The 13,109-nt window shown below is 40.9% G+C and overlaps 1 protein-coding gene across 3 annotated transcripts in view; it reads left to right on the forward strand.

Annotated features, from left to right (window-relative positions):
- Positions 1 to 8,522, forward strand: part of SH3BP5 (SH3 domain binding protein 5) — a 25,946-nt gene extending 17,424 nt beyond the window's left edge. Inside the window, exons 4-7 of one of the 3 annotated variants that reach the window (XR_003091934.1) lie at positions 1,033 to 1,252; positions 4,550 to 4,810; positions 5,511 to 6,385; positions 8,344 to 8,522. Coding sequence is in view for 2 of the 3 variants with exons in the window: in XM_025192544.1 (XP_025048329.1) it covers positions 1,033 to 1,252; positions 4,550 to 4,810; positions 5,511 to 5,689 (660 nt within the window). In the remaining variant the exon portion in view is untranslated. Of the gene's footprint in view, positions 1 to 1,032; positions 1,253 to 4,549; positions 4,811 to 5,510; positions 7,660 to 8,343 lie in introns of those variants that run through there. The other 2 variants (XM_025192544.1, XM_025192545.1) reach the window with 2 other exon arrangements.
- Positions 8,523 to 13,109: the final 4,587 nt, after the last annotated feature.

The following is a 13,109-nucleotide window of genomic DNA, read 5'->3' on the forward strand; positions in this document are numbered from 1 at the left end:
ATGGAAAGTTCACATAGACACTCTGTGTTCACTCTGTGTTCACTCTGTCAGTGAATTGCTGAGAGTTTGTGACAAGTGGCAGCTTGAAGTGATAGCTACACTTAGGCCCATGCAGATGTGTGGGAGTCTCTTCCAACATGTGGCAACAATATCTCAAACTGTTCCAGAGACTAGTGTAGATGATCTGTACAGGGATAATTGTCCAGGTAGTTCTGTGCTTGCTGTTTTCAATTTGTTGCATCACTCAGTTGTGTTACTCACTGCAATAAGTAGCCAGAATACCATGAACTTAGTTTAAGTGCATAGACTTGGGACTGAAAAAGGGTATCTATGTATGCCCTTATCCAAACTCAGTGCAAACTATGTTTAAGTACGCAGCACTATCAGGGTGTGGTACTAACAGCTGCTGTCAAGGCTTCTAGTAGCAACATTTTGATAACTGTTTCCCCTTCTCTTTTTCTGGGGCAGTTAAATAGAGTACAGTTAGTTAAAGTAGATGGATGCAGGTAGTATGCAGGTAACCAGAGAACAATTAAGTTGCAAAGTAGACAACAGTGCCGAACAAGACTACGTATGTAACTTGAGTTGATTACAGTTTAAGTAGTAGGCAATAGTTTGAGACCACTGTTGTGTTACACAAATTATGCAGTTATCTGGTAAAGAAGTGGAGTGCACAGTATATATTGTATTAAGCACTGTTGTTGGGCTCCTCGTCTTCACATGGCTCAGCTTGCCCTAGACTATTAGAAAATCCTGTGCTGTTCCCAGGCATGTAGCATATAACCAGTTCTTTTAGCTCATTTCAGTAGTAGCTCTGTGGTTGTTTGGCTTTCTCCCATCTTCGCTCTCACAGCTTCATGGCTCCTTTGGTGGTGCCCAGGCCAGAGTCTGTTATATTTTTAGCTTGGACCCTGAACAACTTAAAGCAACTGACTTTAAAAAATGGAGAAGCAAATGCCCCCTTTCTCCATAGGTAGTGGAAAATGTGAGACTTGTGGTGCATTTTTTAAATCTTCATGCCTTCTTTATTAGCAATTAAAAAAGACTGTGGATGACCTGCAAGCAAAGTTGGCCCTGGCAAAGGGAGAGTACAAAACTGCCTTGAAAAACCTGGAGATGATCTCAGATGAGATCCATGAGAGGAGACGGTCTGCTGCCATGGGGCCCCGGGGCTGCGGTGTGGGTGCTGAAGGCAGTAACACTTCAGTGGAAAACCTTTCAGCAAGCAAACTGGAGGCAGACACCATCTCCAGTAAGTATAAAGTTGTACACTTAGAAACTGCCATAAGCAGGTCTTGTGCTGCAAAAAACGTTGGATGAAGAAAGCTATTGATGTCTGGGAGTTTGTGATTGGATGTTTTGTGGCTTTGGTTAACTCAGTTATGATTTTAGCCAGCTTAACAATTTCTGAACCCTTGAGAATTCAGTCCTCAGGGAAACAAAGTAGGGTGGAAATACTCCCCTTGTGTCTAGCATGGCAGGGGGTGAAAAGCACAACAATGTAGGAAAGAAGCAGTCAATAAACATTAATGTTGAAAAGCACAACGTTGTAGGAAAGAAGCAGTCAATAAACATTAATGGATGTGAATGCAAGCTTCTGGAAGCCTATATCCAGTTGTTCTGTAGGCTGCTCCATACAGTTTGCTTTGGCTGAGGGTGGTCAAGATGTATGCAACTTTGTTAGTATGGGGAAAAAGCTATAGCTGTATAAAGACATTGTTATACTAGTATAAATACTATCCACTCAAGAGGTGCTCTACTGCTGTGTTTGTAGTGGTATAGGGAAAACCATTCAACTCTTATAAGCCTTTTGACCTTGCCTACACACAACCTGGGATAGGGACGTTTGCCAGTATGTTTCCATGTAAAAAGGGCAGTCAGACCTGGCACTTTGCATAAGGTCATGCTTGCTTAGTGTGATGATGATAATCAGGGCTGGAGATACCTGCCCTTTTGGCCTTCAGTGCAGCTAATGCTTCCCAAGATCATATGCATTGCGCTTACTACTCAGATCTGGTGTTGATTTTTCACCAGTTTTATGACTCTGTAATACCACTTCACTTAAGTTACTCCTTACTGTTACTGGTGTGAGCATGGGCGGATTTAGGATTTTGAAAAGGGGGTGCAGATGGTGTGGTGCATCAAGACAACACACATTTTTCTCCAGTTAAAAAGAAACTAGAAGATGTACTAATATGCTAGAGGCCCAGTACTATAGTATTCAGTTTAAGATCAAAACAAAACTAAATGCAGCTGCATTGGAATGTGCACTGGTTTGCTAGATTATATGTTTAGTTAAAAAAACAAAACAAAACACAACAAATTAAGCAAAAATAGTCAAAAGAGATGTCATTTGCCCTATAGTCATAATAGATATGTACATAAATCTCTTATTCAGATTCATAATGCAAAATCTAGCCTTGAGCATCCAATGCTTCACTGTTCTTGATCCACACCGTAGTTGATATTTACAAGAGTTAATATTACCACATTTAAGTTAGTTTTTAGCTAGAACTAAAAACCAATGTGCAGGGCTGTGAAATAGGAGAGAGGTATGACTGAGAATGGCTAACAGTAACATTGCAGAAGAAAGCATAGCTTGATAAATGGAAGATCGAGACCACTGAAAACAAGGAAGAGTAGTTAACACCTGTGGAGTGAAGAGCAGTTACCAGGAATTAGATTATAATGAGCCATTAAATCAATTGATCCCAGCAGCACTGCCTGAATAGAAAGGCCACTGCTGTTCCCAGGCAGTTGTTTTTAAGGTTTGAGTAGAGCAGGAATCAAAGGAGGATGTGACTGCACCCCCTACCCCCTTGATCCACCCCAGGTATGAGTCCAGAGTGGGGGATTTGACTGGGAATTGAAGGTCCAATGGAGAAATATGTGGGTGTGCCTATCAGTAATAGTAGCAAAAGTATTACCTCCATAAGAGGTAAGTTCTTGCGCATTGTGGTGGGTGATGCCTTTCTACCCATGCCGTCTTATACCTGGACTACTGAAAGAAGTTGTCTGCTGCGCTTAGTTAAGATTTCAAGGCATCATGCACTGATTTTTTTTTTTTTTTTTGCTGTTAGATGCTGTTACTTGGATCTTTAATACCCAGTGCGTTGATTAATAAAACATAAGCTGTAGCTTTTAGTCAGAATTGCATCAGATGAACTGATTTCAGTGCAACAGATAGCTCATCCCGTGCAAAATTATCTTCAGTTACCTCATGTGTGGTGAGCAATGCAAGCTGAGCGGGAAGTAGCCATGTATTAGTTAAAAGTGTGGGGTAGCTGGAATATTGCTGTACAATCTTGGACTTTTTAAGCAAAGTTCCAGTACAAAAAAATTGGGAGGTGACTGTTACATATTTATCTGTTGAAATATTCTTAGGTCAGTGCTGTAATGTGGCTTTTATAGTACGTGAAATCTACTGATCTTGGAAACAGCAAAGATGATAGCAGCTTCTTGTTTGTGGCCTTCATGTTTGTAAATGAGCAAGAACTGTGGGCTGATGAGATGAGAAAAAAACTTTGAAACTTTGCTTTGTGGATTTCCCTTGCTAACACTGTTTCTTTGCTCCGTGTTCTTTTAAGTTGGCTCCAAACCTTGCTTACAATAGTGAGATTTCCGGGGGGGGGGCTTGAAGATAGCTTAGGTCATTTTATGATCTAAAATGAATGGGGGGATTGTTCTGCAAAGGCTGCTGCATGTGAGTCACCCGTTGAAGGCCAAGACTATTCACATGTCAGGTGCTGGTACATGGGCTCCAAACATGTTAGTGTTGACAAGACGTCTAGCACTTGCATTGTACAAAATGGAACTATTGTTGGCTGATTTCCCCCCACCTGCTCCTAAACAAAGAGTCTGGCTTAATTCATTTTGACACACTGGAGATGCCCAACACCATTTGGAATTTCACACACAAGAAAGCTAGAAGGGGGAGACAACTATTTGGGGAAAGGGCCCCTTTTTTGGTGTTGCTTGAGAGAGAGTTCAACAGGAGTCACTGGACTTCTACTGTAAAAGCAGGAATATAATCTGAAGGTGGCATTCTCTCCTGCTGCCATGTCTGGCTTTTAATCCTTTTATGCTTAAGTTTTAGCTGGGAATCTGCAACCCACTGTGATGAGCACAGTACACTCATTAAAGGGAGAGTCCCTGTCATAAACAGCTTATAGTCTCATTACAGGATCCATCCAGTGAACAAAGCAGACAACAGGATGTGTAGGAAGGAGCAGAGCAAAGTAAAACAAGCTCCTCTTAGCATAACGAGCAGTAGCTGTTATTGATATTGGTACACTGCATTAGCCTGCTTCTCCATGTAGCTCATGTCAGGAAGTGGGAGCAGACTGTTTCCTTCTGTCCAAGGCCTGCTAATGAAATGCCATGTTAATGTATTGTAGACCACTGTAGTTACACTTGGCTTGTAAATGCAACCCTTGGGATAGTAGTGGATGTACTGGAGATGATGCAAAAGCAAATAACTGAAATTGCATAAGGGAGCTACTTTGGGGAAACAAGGTGAACTAATTGGAATGCCCCTTAAATGTTCCAGTAGCCTCTGAAGTCTTTGAGGATGACAACTGCAGCAGTTTTGTGTCTGAAGAAGATTCTGAAACCCAGTCAGTGTCCAGTTTCAGTTCTGGTCCAACAAGCCCCTGTGAGATACCCACTCAGTTTCCTCCAGCAACAAGGCCGGGAAGCCTGGATCTACCCAGTCCTGTATCCCTGTCTGAATTTGGGATGATGTTTCCTGTCCTTGGTCCTCGAAGTGAGTGCAGTGGGGCATCTTCCCCAGAGTGCGAGGTTGAACGAGGTAAGTAGAATTGGGTAAGCTGGGGGTCAGTTTGTTTGTTCAGTTTTGTAGCGGGGCAGAACGTGCTAAACCTTCTCAAGGATGTTGCATTCATTGGGGTTGGATGTGTTGTCTAGAATGCTTTGGAGATGGTACCTGAATTTTTTCCATCGTCTAGTATTACTAGTATTTTACATTATTAGTTATCCATCTCCAAATGGGATGTGCCTTATGCTTTCTTGTCCGACCCTCCCCATCAGTACAGAAGTGGTGCTAGAGGAGCAGTATTTGATCTGTCCTGCCTTATGTGTCTGACATTAAATTTATTCCAAGATAAGTACTAAGCTGTCTTTGTTTGTTTGTTTGAATTTTTTTTTTAAATCCCTGATATCTGGCTGGGTGAAAATCCTGCTTCTCAGAGCTCATAAAATAAGGTGTTGAAGACAACCACCTTTGAGTTGTTTAACAATCCCTAGCCAAGAAATTCAGATTGCAGGATTATTAAAACTCTTGTGTACTGCACCCGAGCTTGTTTTGGGATTCACCTAGTGAGGTAGTGCACAGGTTTTTGTGACCTGGGAGACCAGTTTTGGTTCATGTATATTTCCTTAAAACAATACTGCTCCTTTTGGGTTCTCGGATCCTTTGGTGAAAGAAGCAGAATTGGTGTCTAGATTGTGGTATTGACTCAAATTTGAACATTTTACTTCTGTCTTTGCAGGGGATAGGGCAGAAGGGGCTGAGACCAAGACGGGTGACAAGGCGAACAAAAATAGGAGCAGCAGCAGTCACTCCGCTGAGGGCCTGGCTTTGGATAACCGAATGACACAGCTCTCACTTCAGTGCATGAAAATCAAGGAGGGCTTAAGTGCAGGCAGAAAAGCCGCCCAGATTGGCTGAATTGTCCTCTTTCCATCCTGCTCTGGTTAATGGGCGTGTTGGTATTTATACATGAACTTCTCAATGTCCGAAGAAGTGTGCCAATAACTATTTAATATATGCCAAATCTTAAGTGTTTACTATAAAAATTTAAAACTGCACTAAAGGAGTGGAATTGATGTTGAGGGCTGAATTTTTTTCAGTGAAATCTTTGTAGGATGGACAGATTGTCATACGTATAGCTGTGCTCATATTTCACACAGCCTTTGTAAACTGTTTTGTAGCAGCCTGGCTGAAGCAATAACTGGTAATGTTCATGTGTAAACTCATGCCAATAGGGGTCTGAAATCCAAGCCAAATATTGGTGGTGAGGTTTGGCTTGTTTTGTAGAATGATGCTCTTTAGATACAGTGGATCCCTGAAATCTAAGTGGCGTCTCCTTTAAACACCTATATTTGTCTGTATTATAATGAACCTATAGGAACATTTTGTATACAGGGAAGCTGTTGCATGTGTGGGTCTAGCAGCCTTCACTCACTCTCCAGTGCTCCAGCAAGGAGAAAGTTAGTTGCCCTTAAGACTTGGTCAAAGAGGATAACAGAAACATGGTGATGTTCAGTAGCTACGTGCCCCTTCTACCTACCTGCTCTTTGTGCGGCTGCCTTCTAAGGGCAAATCCAGTGACAAAAAAAGTACAGGACTCTCTTTCTTGAGAACGTAAGTATAATTTATCAGCACTTTAAGTGTTATTACTGTAAAACAAGATTCAAGGGTGGGTGCATGTAGGACAGTCTTGTTAGATACCTACCAAATTTGAAGGGGGCTTGCCCTTAAGATGTGCATGAAGAAAAGGAATTGCCTGTGTGGCTTGACAGTGTTCTTAATTTTTCTGTAGGTTGTAATGTGTGAGGTTTTATGACTGTTTAAGGGACTTCAGATTTTTAGTATGGCCTAGAAAAATTCACTAAAAGTAGAAAGGGCGTGAGGCATGTTTTGGCAGCAGCTATTAGGCAGTAGTGTGTCTGGTAATTATGCTAATAAATAGTAGTAAAAATACTAGGACTTAAGCTTGGTGGCTAGACATTTCTGAGAGCACCATACTGTATCTGAAACGTCAGTTTATATTGTTAATTTGATGGGAATTAAGTATCTTCCAAGGTTTTCTATACCATGTTTTGCAGTCCTGGTGTATTTTGTCCCTGCCACCGCTTGTGTATCTATTCTCAAAGTAAATGTAAAATTCTTCACACTACAGTAAACATTTTGGTTTTCCATATTTTATTTTGACTTGTGCAAGATAACAGTGTCTAAAACAATTTCAACCATTATTATAAATCTAGTTCCACAGTAAACTAAGTGTATGAGGATGTTTACAAGTATTAGTCATATGTATACATATGTAGTCCAGATTCACACAAGGAAGTCAGTTTGGTCTCTCGCCATTCTAATGCCAAATGCCCTAGTCTTTAGTAAGGTAAAATGAAGCTTAATGTAAATTTAATTTTAGCACTGGTACTTGATTGGAATGCGTACCCAGGACACTTGAGACTTTTCAGGCAAGACCCTGGCACTGACTACTTTGCTATATCTGGACAATTATTTCATTGTGGCTTTCAACTAGACTTTCATTCACATCACCTTTGGCTTACAACTTGACAATTTTAAGTAAAAAAAAAAAACAAAAAACCAACAAAAAAAATCTGCCTTTAAAGGATTACTTAGTATGTAGTGGAGGGGGAGATATTGTATGTTGTCTGACACCTCTGCTTTGACAGAAACCTGGTTTCAGAAGATAGATTTAATGTTAGCATGCAGAAGTTGAACACAGAAGGTCACCTGGCACTTGCAAAAGGCTTAGCCCTTAGCTCATCATCAGCACATTCCAACTTCTGAGCTAACAATTTGAGGGAAGAATGGTTAGTTTTAACACGTGTCACTTGATGCTTGGCTACCTTACCTTCTAATTAAGTAAATCAGCCAAGGAATTACGTACTGACTACTTATTTTTGCAGAGCTGCCAACTCTTAATCACCCCTCTGCTTTTGACCTCTCAACATCAAATTCATCCTGGTACAAACTGGCACAAGGTAAATCCCTACCAAACAACCTGCATTATGGAAGGATTAATTATGTCCCACTGGAGCTAAGAAAAGACATTTTCTCTTTTATGCAATGCACTTGCTTACCTCCAACATCTCACTTGACTGGAACAAGAGTGTCATGGCCCAGGAAACTAGCAGCAGCTGTTCTTGAAAATGAGCTAACCTATCTGTAGGTTTGCAAGGGAGTAAACATTAGGGATGTGTGAAGCAGACTGTATTTAATTCAGATTTGGCCTGAGTTGGGGGACAGTGATTCGATTAGTTGATTCGGATCACTGTCCCAATTTGATTTGGCTGAATCCAAATCGGAAGATTTGATGCTGATTTGGAGAATCAGTGATTCAGCCACAGACACAGAAAAAACATTTAAAGCTACATACCCCAAGGTACCAGGTGCAGCTCATGAATGCTGAGATGGTGGGGTGGATGGAGCATCACACAGGAGTGTGGGGGTCCCTCTGCCTGCTCAGCAGCGGACCCGGAAGTGGACCGGAAGTACAGGCAGTCCTCAACTTGAAACGTTTCAAGTTACAGCATTTCTAAATTGACACCCTGTTTCAACTTTGTCTCTAGTTTTGACTTTACAACGCTTGATCCAACACCACGCTGTGCCAGTGAACGAGTTTATGTTGCTCATCTCCCTGGAGAACATCTGTCCAAACTTCCTTGGATGCTGCCTTTAAGAAAGCAGCCAAGACTCCTAAGAAGACTCCAGGCAAGAACCCTTCAAAAAGTCCAGCAAAGTCACCTCAAAGAAGTCCTTCCAAATCAATATGATTGCTATTTACAATATAACTACATTAATGTAGCTATATTACTTATCTATAAAATTGAGTACAAGATTCTGGGTTATTTTTGGTGAAAATAGGGTATTGGGCCTTGGTTCAGGAACCAATCCCCCATTTATAACATTGTTTCTTATGGGAAAATCGGTTCTAAGTTACGTTTCAACTAAAGATGCGGCTTTCAGAAACCAATTGTGTCATAAGTCCAAGGACTGCCTGTACTTCCACTCCACTTCCGTGTCCACTGCCTCCCTGGTATCCCCTCAGCTCAGTAATCGGCTGCAGGGGCACCCTGGGTGCCCCCCCAGACCCAGAAGGCACTAGTTGCCAAAACAGGGGTTCCCTGTGCGCTCTGCGCCAGACCTGAAAGTGGACCGGAAGTGCTCCTGGTCCACTTCCCCGTCTCAGCGTTCACAAGCTGCCTGGTACCTTGAGGTACATAGAAAAAAACATTTTAAAACTGTGTCTGTGTCCGAATCATTGAATCTCTCTGAATCGATTCAGAGGGTTCTGATTCGACTTGGAGAAATTAAAGGGTCTCCTGATTTGATTTGGAGATTCGGCTGCCAAATCGATCAGCAACTGAAGCTTCACACAGCCCTAATAAACATGCAGAAGGCTGCTTCTGTTGGGTACCTCAAGCATTCAGCAGCTGCATGTACACTAGAAGGGTGTATACAGAGCTCCCTAGTTTGCTTATTTTGGCTTTGATACTCAAAAAGACGCTTTAATAAAATGTCCAACTGTAAACATGGAATTTTATGAAAACTTTTATTTTAAACTCTTAAAAAGCTATGTCTGTGTATTATATACATAGATAAATGACAAATGTGTGTGAGCAGAATATTACTATGAAATACAGACAAGTAAGCAAGCTTTTTCCAGTTACATATATTTTCCCATTAGACTCCTCAATTCATCTTTGAATCTAGAATTACAGTAGATGGCCGTGTTGTTAAAAGTATAAAAATAAGCCTCTGATGTTTAAAATATGTATGAACACTTCAGCAGCCTTGGACTGAGATTGTACTACAGAGCAAAACACAGCAATATGAGGAGTGAATTCTAGCTTCACAGTATTTAAAGCTTTATTTTGAACATATATATTCAGAAGATACTCCTTGTGCTGTTTTTTTAATCCTAAGGATAGTGAAAATTTGTTTACTATGCCTCTATACAGGGCAGGTACTGAGAATGTTTCATTTCCAGTGGAGAATCCTCCTGGTATTACTGTTGGGTAAAATACCTATTCTATAATCGAAACACTTGGATGCAAAGTTGGATTGCAAACATTTTGCTGTGCCTAGGACACTACATTTTAATGAAATCTTTCAGGTTGACTGTCTTAGATGGGATGGAAATAGTGGATACTACTGTTGAAAGTAGGTATACAGAGAAGGGCCTTTTTAGAACACTGGTAGATTTACCCAGACAGTTTAAAAAACACAAATCACAGCTCTGGACCCCCAGGTGGCAAATATCTTCAGCAATGCTACAGTAGGATTCACTATAAAGAGTTAAGTAGAAAGTCTACAGTTCATGTATTTCAAGGGGAAGTGTAGGACGTGCCATTTTGTGTGTGTAAATATCCTCGAGGCCCACTATGTAGTCCAGCAAGCAGCAAGAGTAGCCATATGGAAATTTAATACTTTTCTTAGAAAAGTCCTAGACCAGCTAATGTACTTGTGGTCTTTGGTCTACACAAAATATCTAGCAATGGAAAGCTGAAATGACTAAATATGTGACAAGTGAAGTGCATACTTGTGAATATAACATGAATCTTTGTTATTTAGTATCTTAAACAAACTTGAGTTGCATTTGGTAACAAGTAAAACAAAAGTAAGAACTACAAATTCTATGATTCTATGAAATAGGAGGGGTGTGTGTACATGTGTGCGCATGTCTTATTAGAAGTAGAGCAGTATGTTTGTTGATCAGGTGTGACACCAATTGATTTGAGAAAACAGACTAACTACAGCAACTAGTTTTTGGACAGCTGCATAGCCTTTTAAGTCAGCTCCTATTTCTTGTGTAAAGGTGTTAAATTACACCATTGTAGGATTCTCTCAACTTCATAGTTTTAGCCCCAAAAATCAGCTACTCTCAGCTTTGTCATCTGGGGACTTTTCTGGGTGTCACTTAATGATAGCAACAGTCCACTAACCTTATCTGGTAAAATATCTTCAGAACAAGATCAAAATCCTTGCTCTGCAACAATTAGTTTTGTTAGATAAGAACAGCAGTTTTCCTTTTTAAATAAAATGTTTAAACGAAAGGAAACAATGCTTTGCACCAAAATGATTTAAGGTTTACAGAATCCAAAAGGTGGGCACCTACATTTGCATTTATTCCAACAGAAGGCTCTGCAAATCAAAGATTGTCAGTAAACAGGAAATAGCCAAGACATGCCTCAACTAACTGTAAAACTGTTCTCTATTGTCAGAAAATGACAGTGCAATATTTAGATCAGTGTTTCTCAACCTGTGGGTCATGACCCAAAAGTGGGTCGCAAACAAACTTTAAAAATGGGTTCTCCTTTAAAGAAGGAAGAATGTGGGAAACCGTGGCTTTTCCCTTGCAGGCTGGCAGAGTTCCAGCCTGCAAGGGGCTGCTTGTGGCCCCCCCATTCTCCCCTGCCCCACACCCTGGAGGGCTGGGGGCAGTGGGTCAGGAGTGAGGGGCACTGGGTGGGGACTGGCCATTTCTGTTTACAAATGGCTCCTGGTACAAAAAAGGTTGAGAACCACTGATTAGATGAAAAGATTTTCAAACTGAGCATACCTGGTCTCAAATGTTAATGGGGACTAGCTCTGTCACGTCACAACACTGTTAGTGGCAGTGATGAAAACTTACCCTTTCTCCTAACATCAGACAGGTGAGAGTCTTCTGTAATCTCTCTCATGTTTTACAATCTAAAGTAAATTCTGTGCTGTAGGGTAGTGAAATAAATTGACTTTGTAAGCTCTGAGTCAGTTCATCACCATAAAAACTACTGTGCTACCTTGGTGATGGGGCAGAGACAGAGGCTTCTTGTAGAGCAGACACCTATGAACAGGGGGGTATTCATTGATCTTAGTTAATGGACAGACTAACTCACTCTCTCTCTTTCCATAAATTGAAAGGATGGAGATTGACCACTCCACAGTAACTTCATCTGCTCTATTCCATGCTAAGTGAAAAAAAGGATAGAGGGCTAACTAATTTGGTTTAACTTCCACTTCCTACATTGCAGGTGACCCCATTTCACTTGGTATTCAACAGTCTGTCCTTGCCTTAAGGAAGTCCACTTGCTTGATTGGTCAGTCAGCTAAAAATCCTATCCTTTAAAGGGGTGGAGAAGTATTTAAATATGTAAATCCACAAGAGCAGTTGCACTGTTTAAACCACTCGTGCTACTGTTTGCCTGAAAAGCGAGCATTAGGTGTATACCATACCTACAGCCCTTTGCATATTATGGCTCACAACTCTTGGACTTAGCCTGACTTAACAATCTTACCCCGTAAAGCGCTCATTACACAAGGATATGTTAGATGTATGGCTTTACCCACAAGAGCAGGCTCCTTTCACCTATATCACAATCCCCACAGCCTAACTGCAGATATTAACAGCCCAACCTACATCTTCAAGCCTTTTGTTGTTTGCTGAACTGCAGCCAGAGTTCCTGTTAGATATCTGTTACAGCTTTCATGCAAAGATGATAAACAGGGAGTTACTGGCAGAGAGGCAGTGCGCTTTAACTCTGAGCCCAGATGGTCTTTCAGAGAACTGCAATTAAATAGCACATGTTCTACACATTTTTTTCCAAACTACTTTCTTCCTTTAGCAGCTGTTTAACCCAGGGAGATTAAACAAAAGCTATCTTGTGCTATTAAGCTGCTTGATAAATTTATTGTAGCCAACTTGAAGGAAAAGCACTGTATTAAAGTTGGCCTCTATAACAATGCACAGTATTCCAGTTAAATGCATGTGCTCAGTTACTTATGATCAGATGCAATTCCCTCCCTCCAAAAGTACAGTTCTACTTTTGTCTTGGAAAATTTCCCAGATGGAAACATTTCAGGACCATTTGAAGAAGACTGTCAAATGGCTTTTGAGTTACATGTCATCTTACAACTCCTGGGAACAGAAATGATAGACAATGGAAGGTTGCCTTGTTTAAGACTGAAATGATTTTAAATCTCTTCATGAAACTCTCTCAACTACTGCACTAGTTCTTTTTGGAATAATATATACCAAAATTGAGCTGGGGGAGGGGAGGTGATCTGAGCCACCCCGACTCCTTTCAGTAGGAGTTCTTACATTTACTTCAGGAGATTAAGGTCAAAGAATATGCAACTCTTCTCTTGACACTTACCATTTAAAAAAAATCCCCCAAAACAGGTGCTTAGGTGATCTTCCATGTGCCTTATTATGGAGGAGCTTCTTGCAATGCCTCCACTCAGCTCCAAAAAGCCCCGTTCATGGAGAAGCAGCATTTAAACTGCTCCTTTTTAGTGACAAAATCATGATTCTCAGTCATGAAGCTGACAATGTTACAGCTGCTTTTCTGCAAAT

The sequence above is a fragment of the Alligator sinensis genome, unplaced genomic scaffold, assembly GCF_000455745.1.
Source record: "Alligator sinensis unplaced genomic scaffold, ASM45574v1 scaffold1159_1, whole genome shotgun sequence".
NCBI classification, from domain to species: Eukaryota; Metazoa; Chordata; order Crocodylia; family Alligatoridae; genus Alligator; species Alligator sinensis.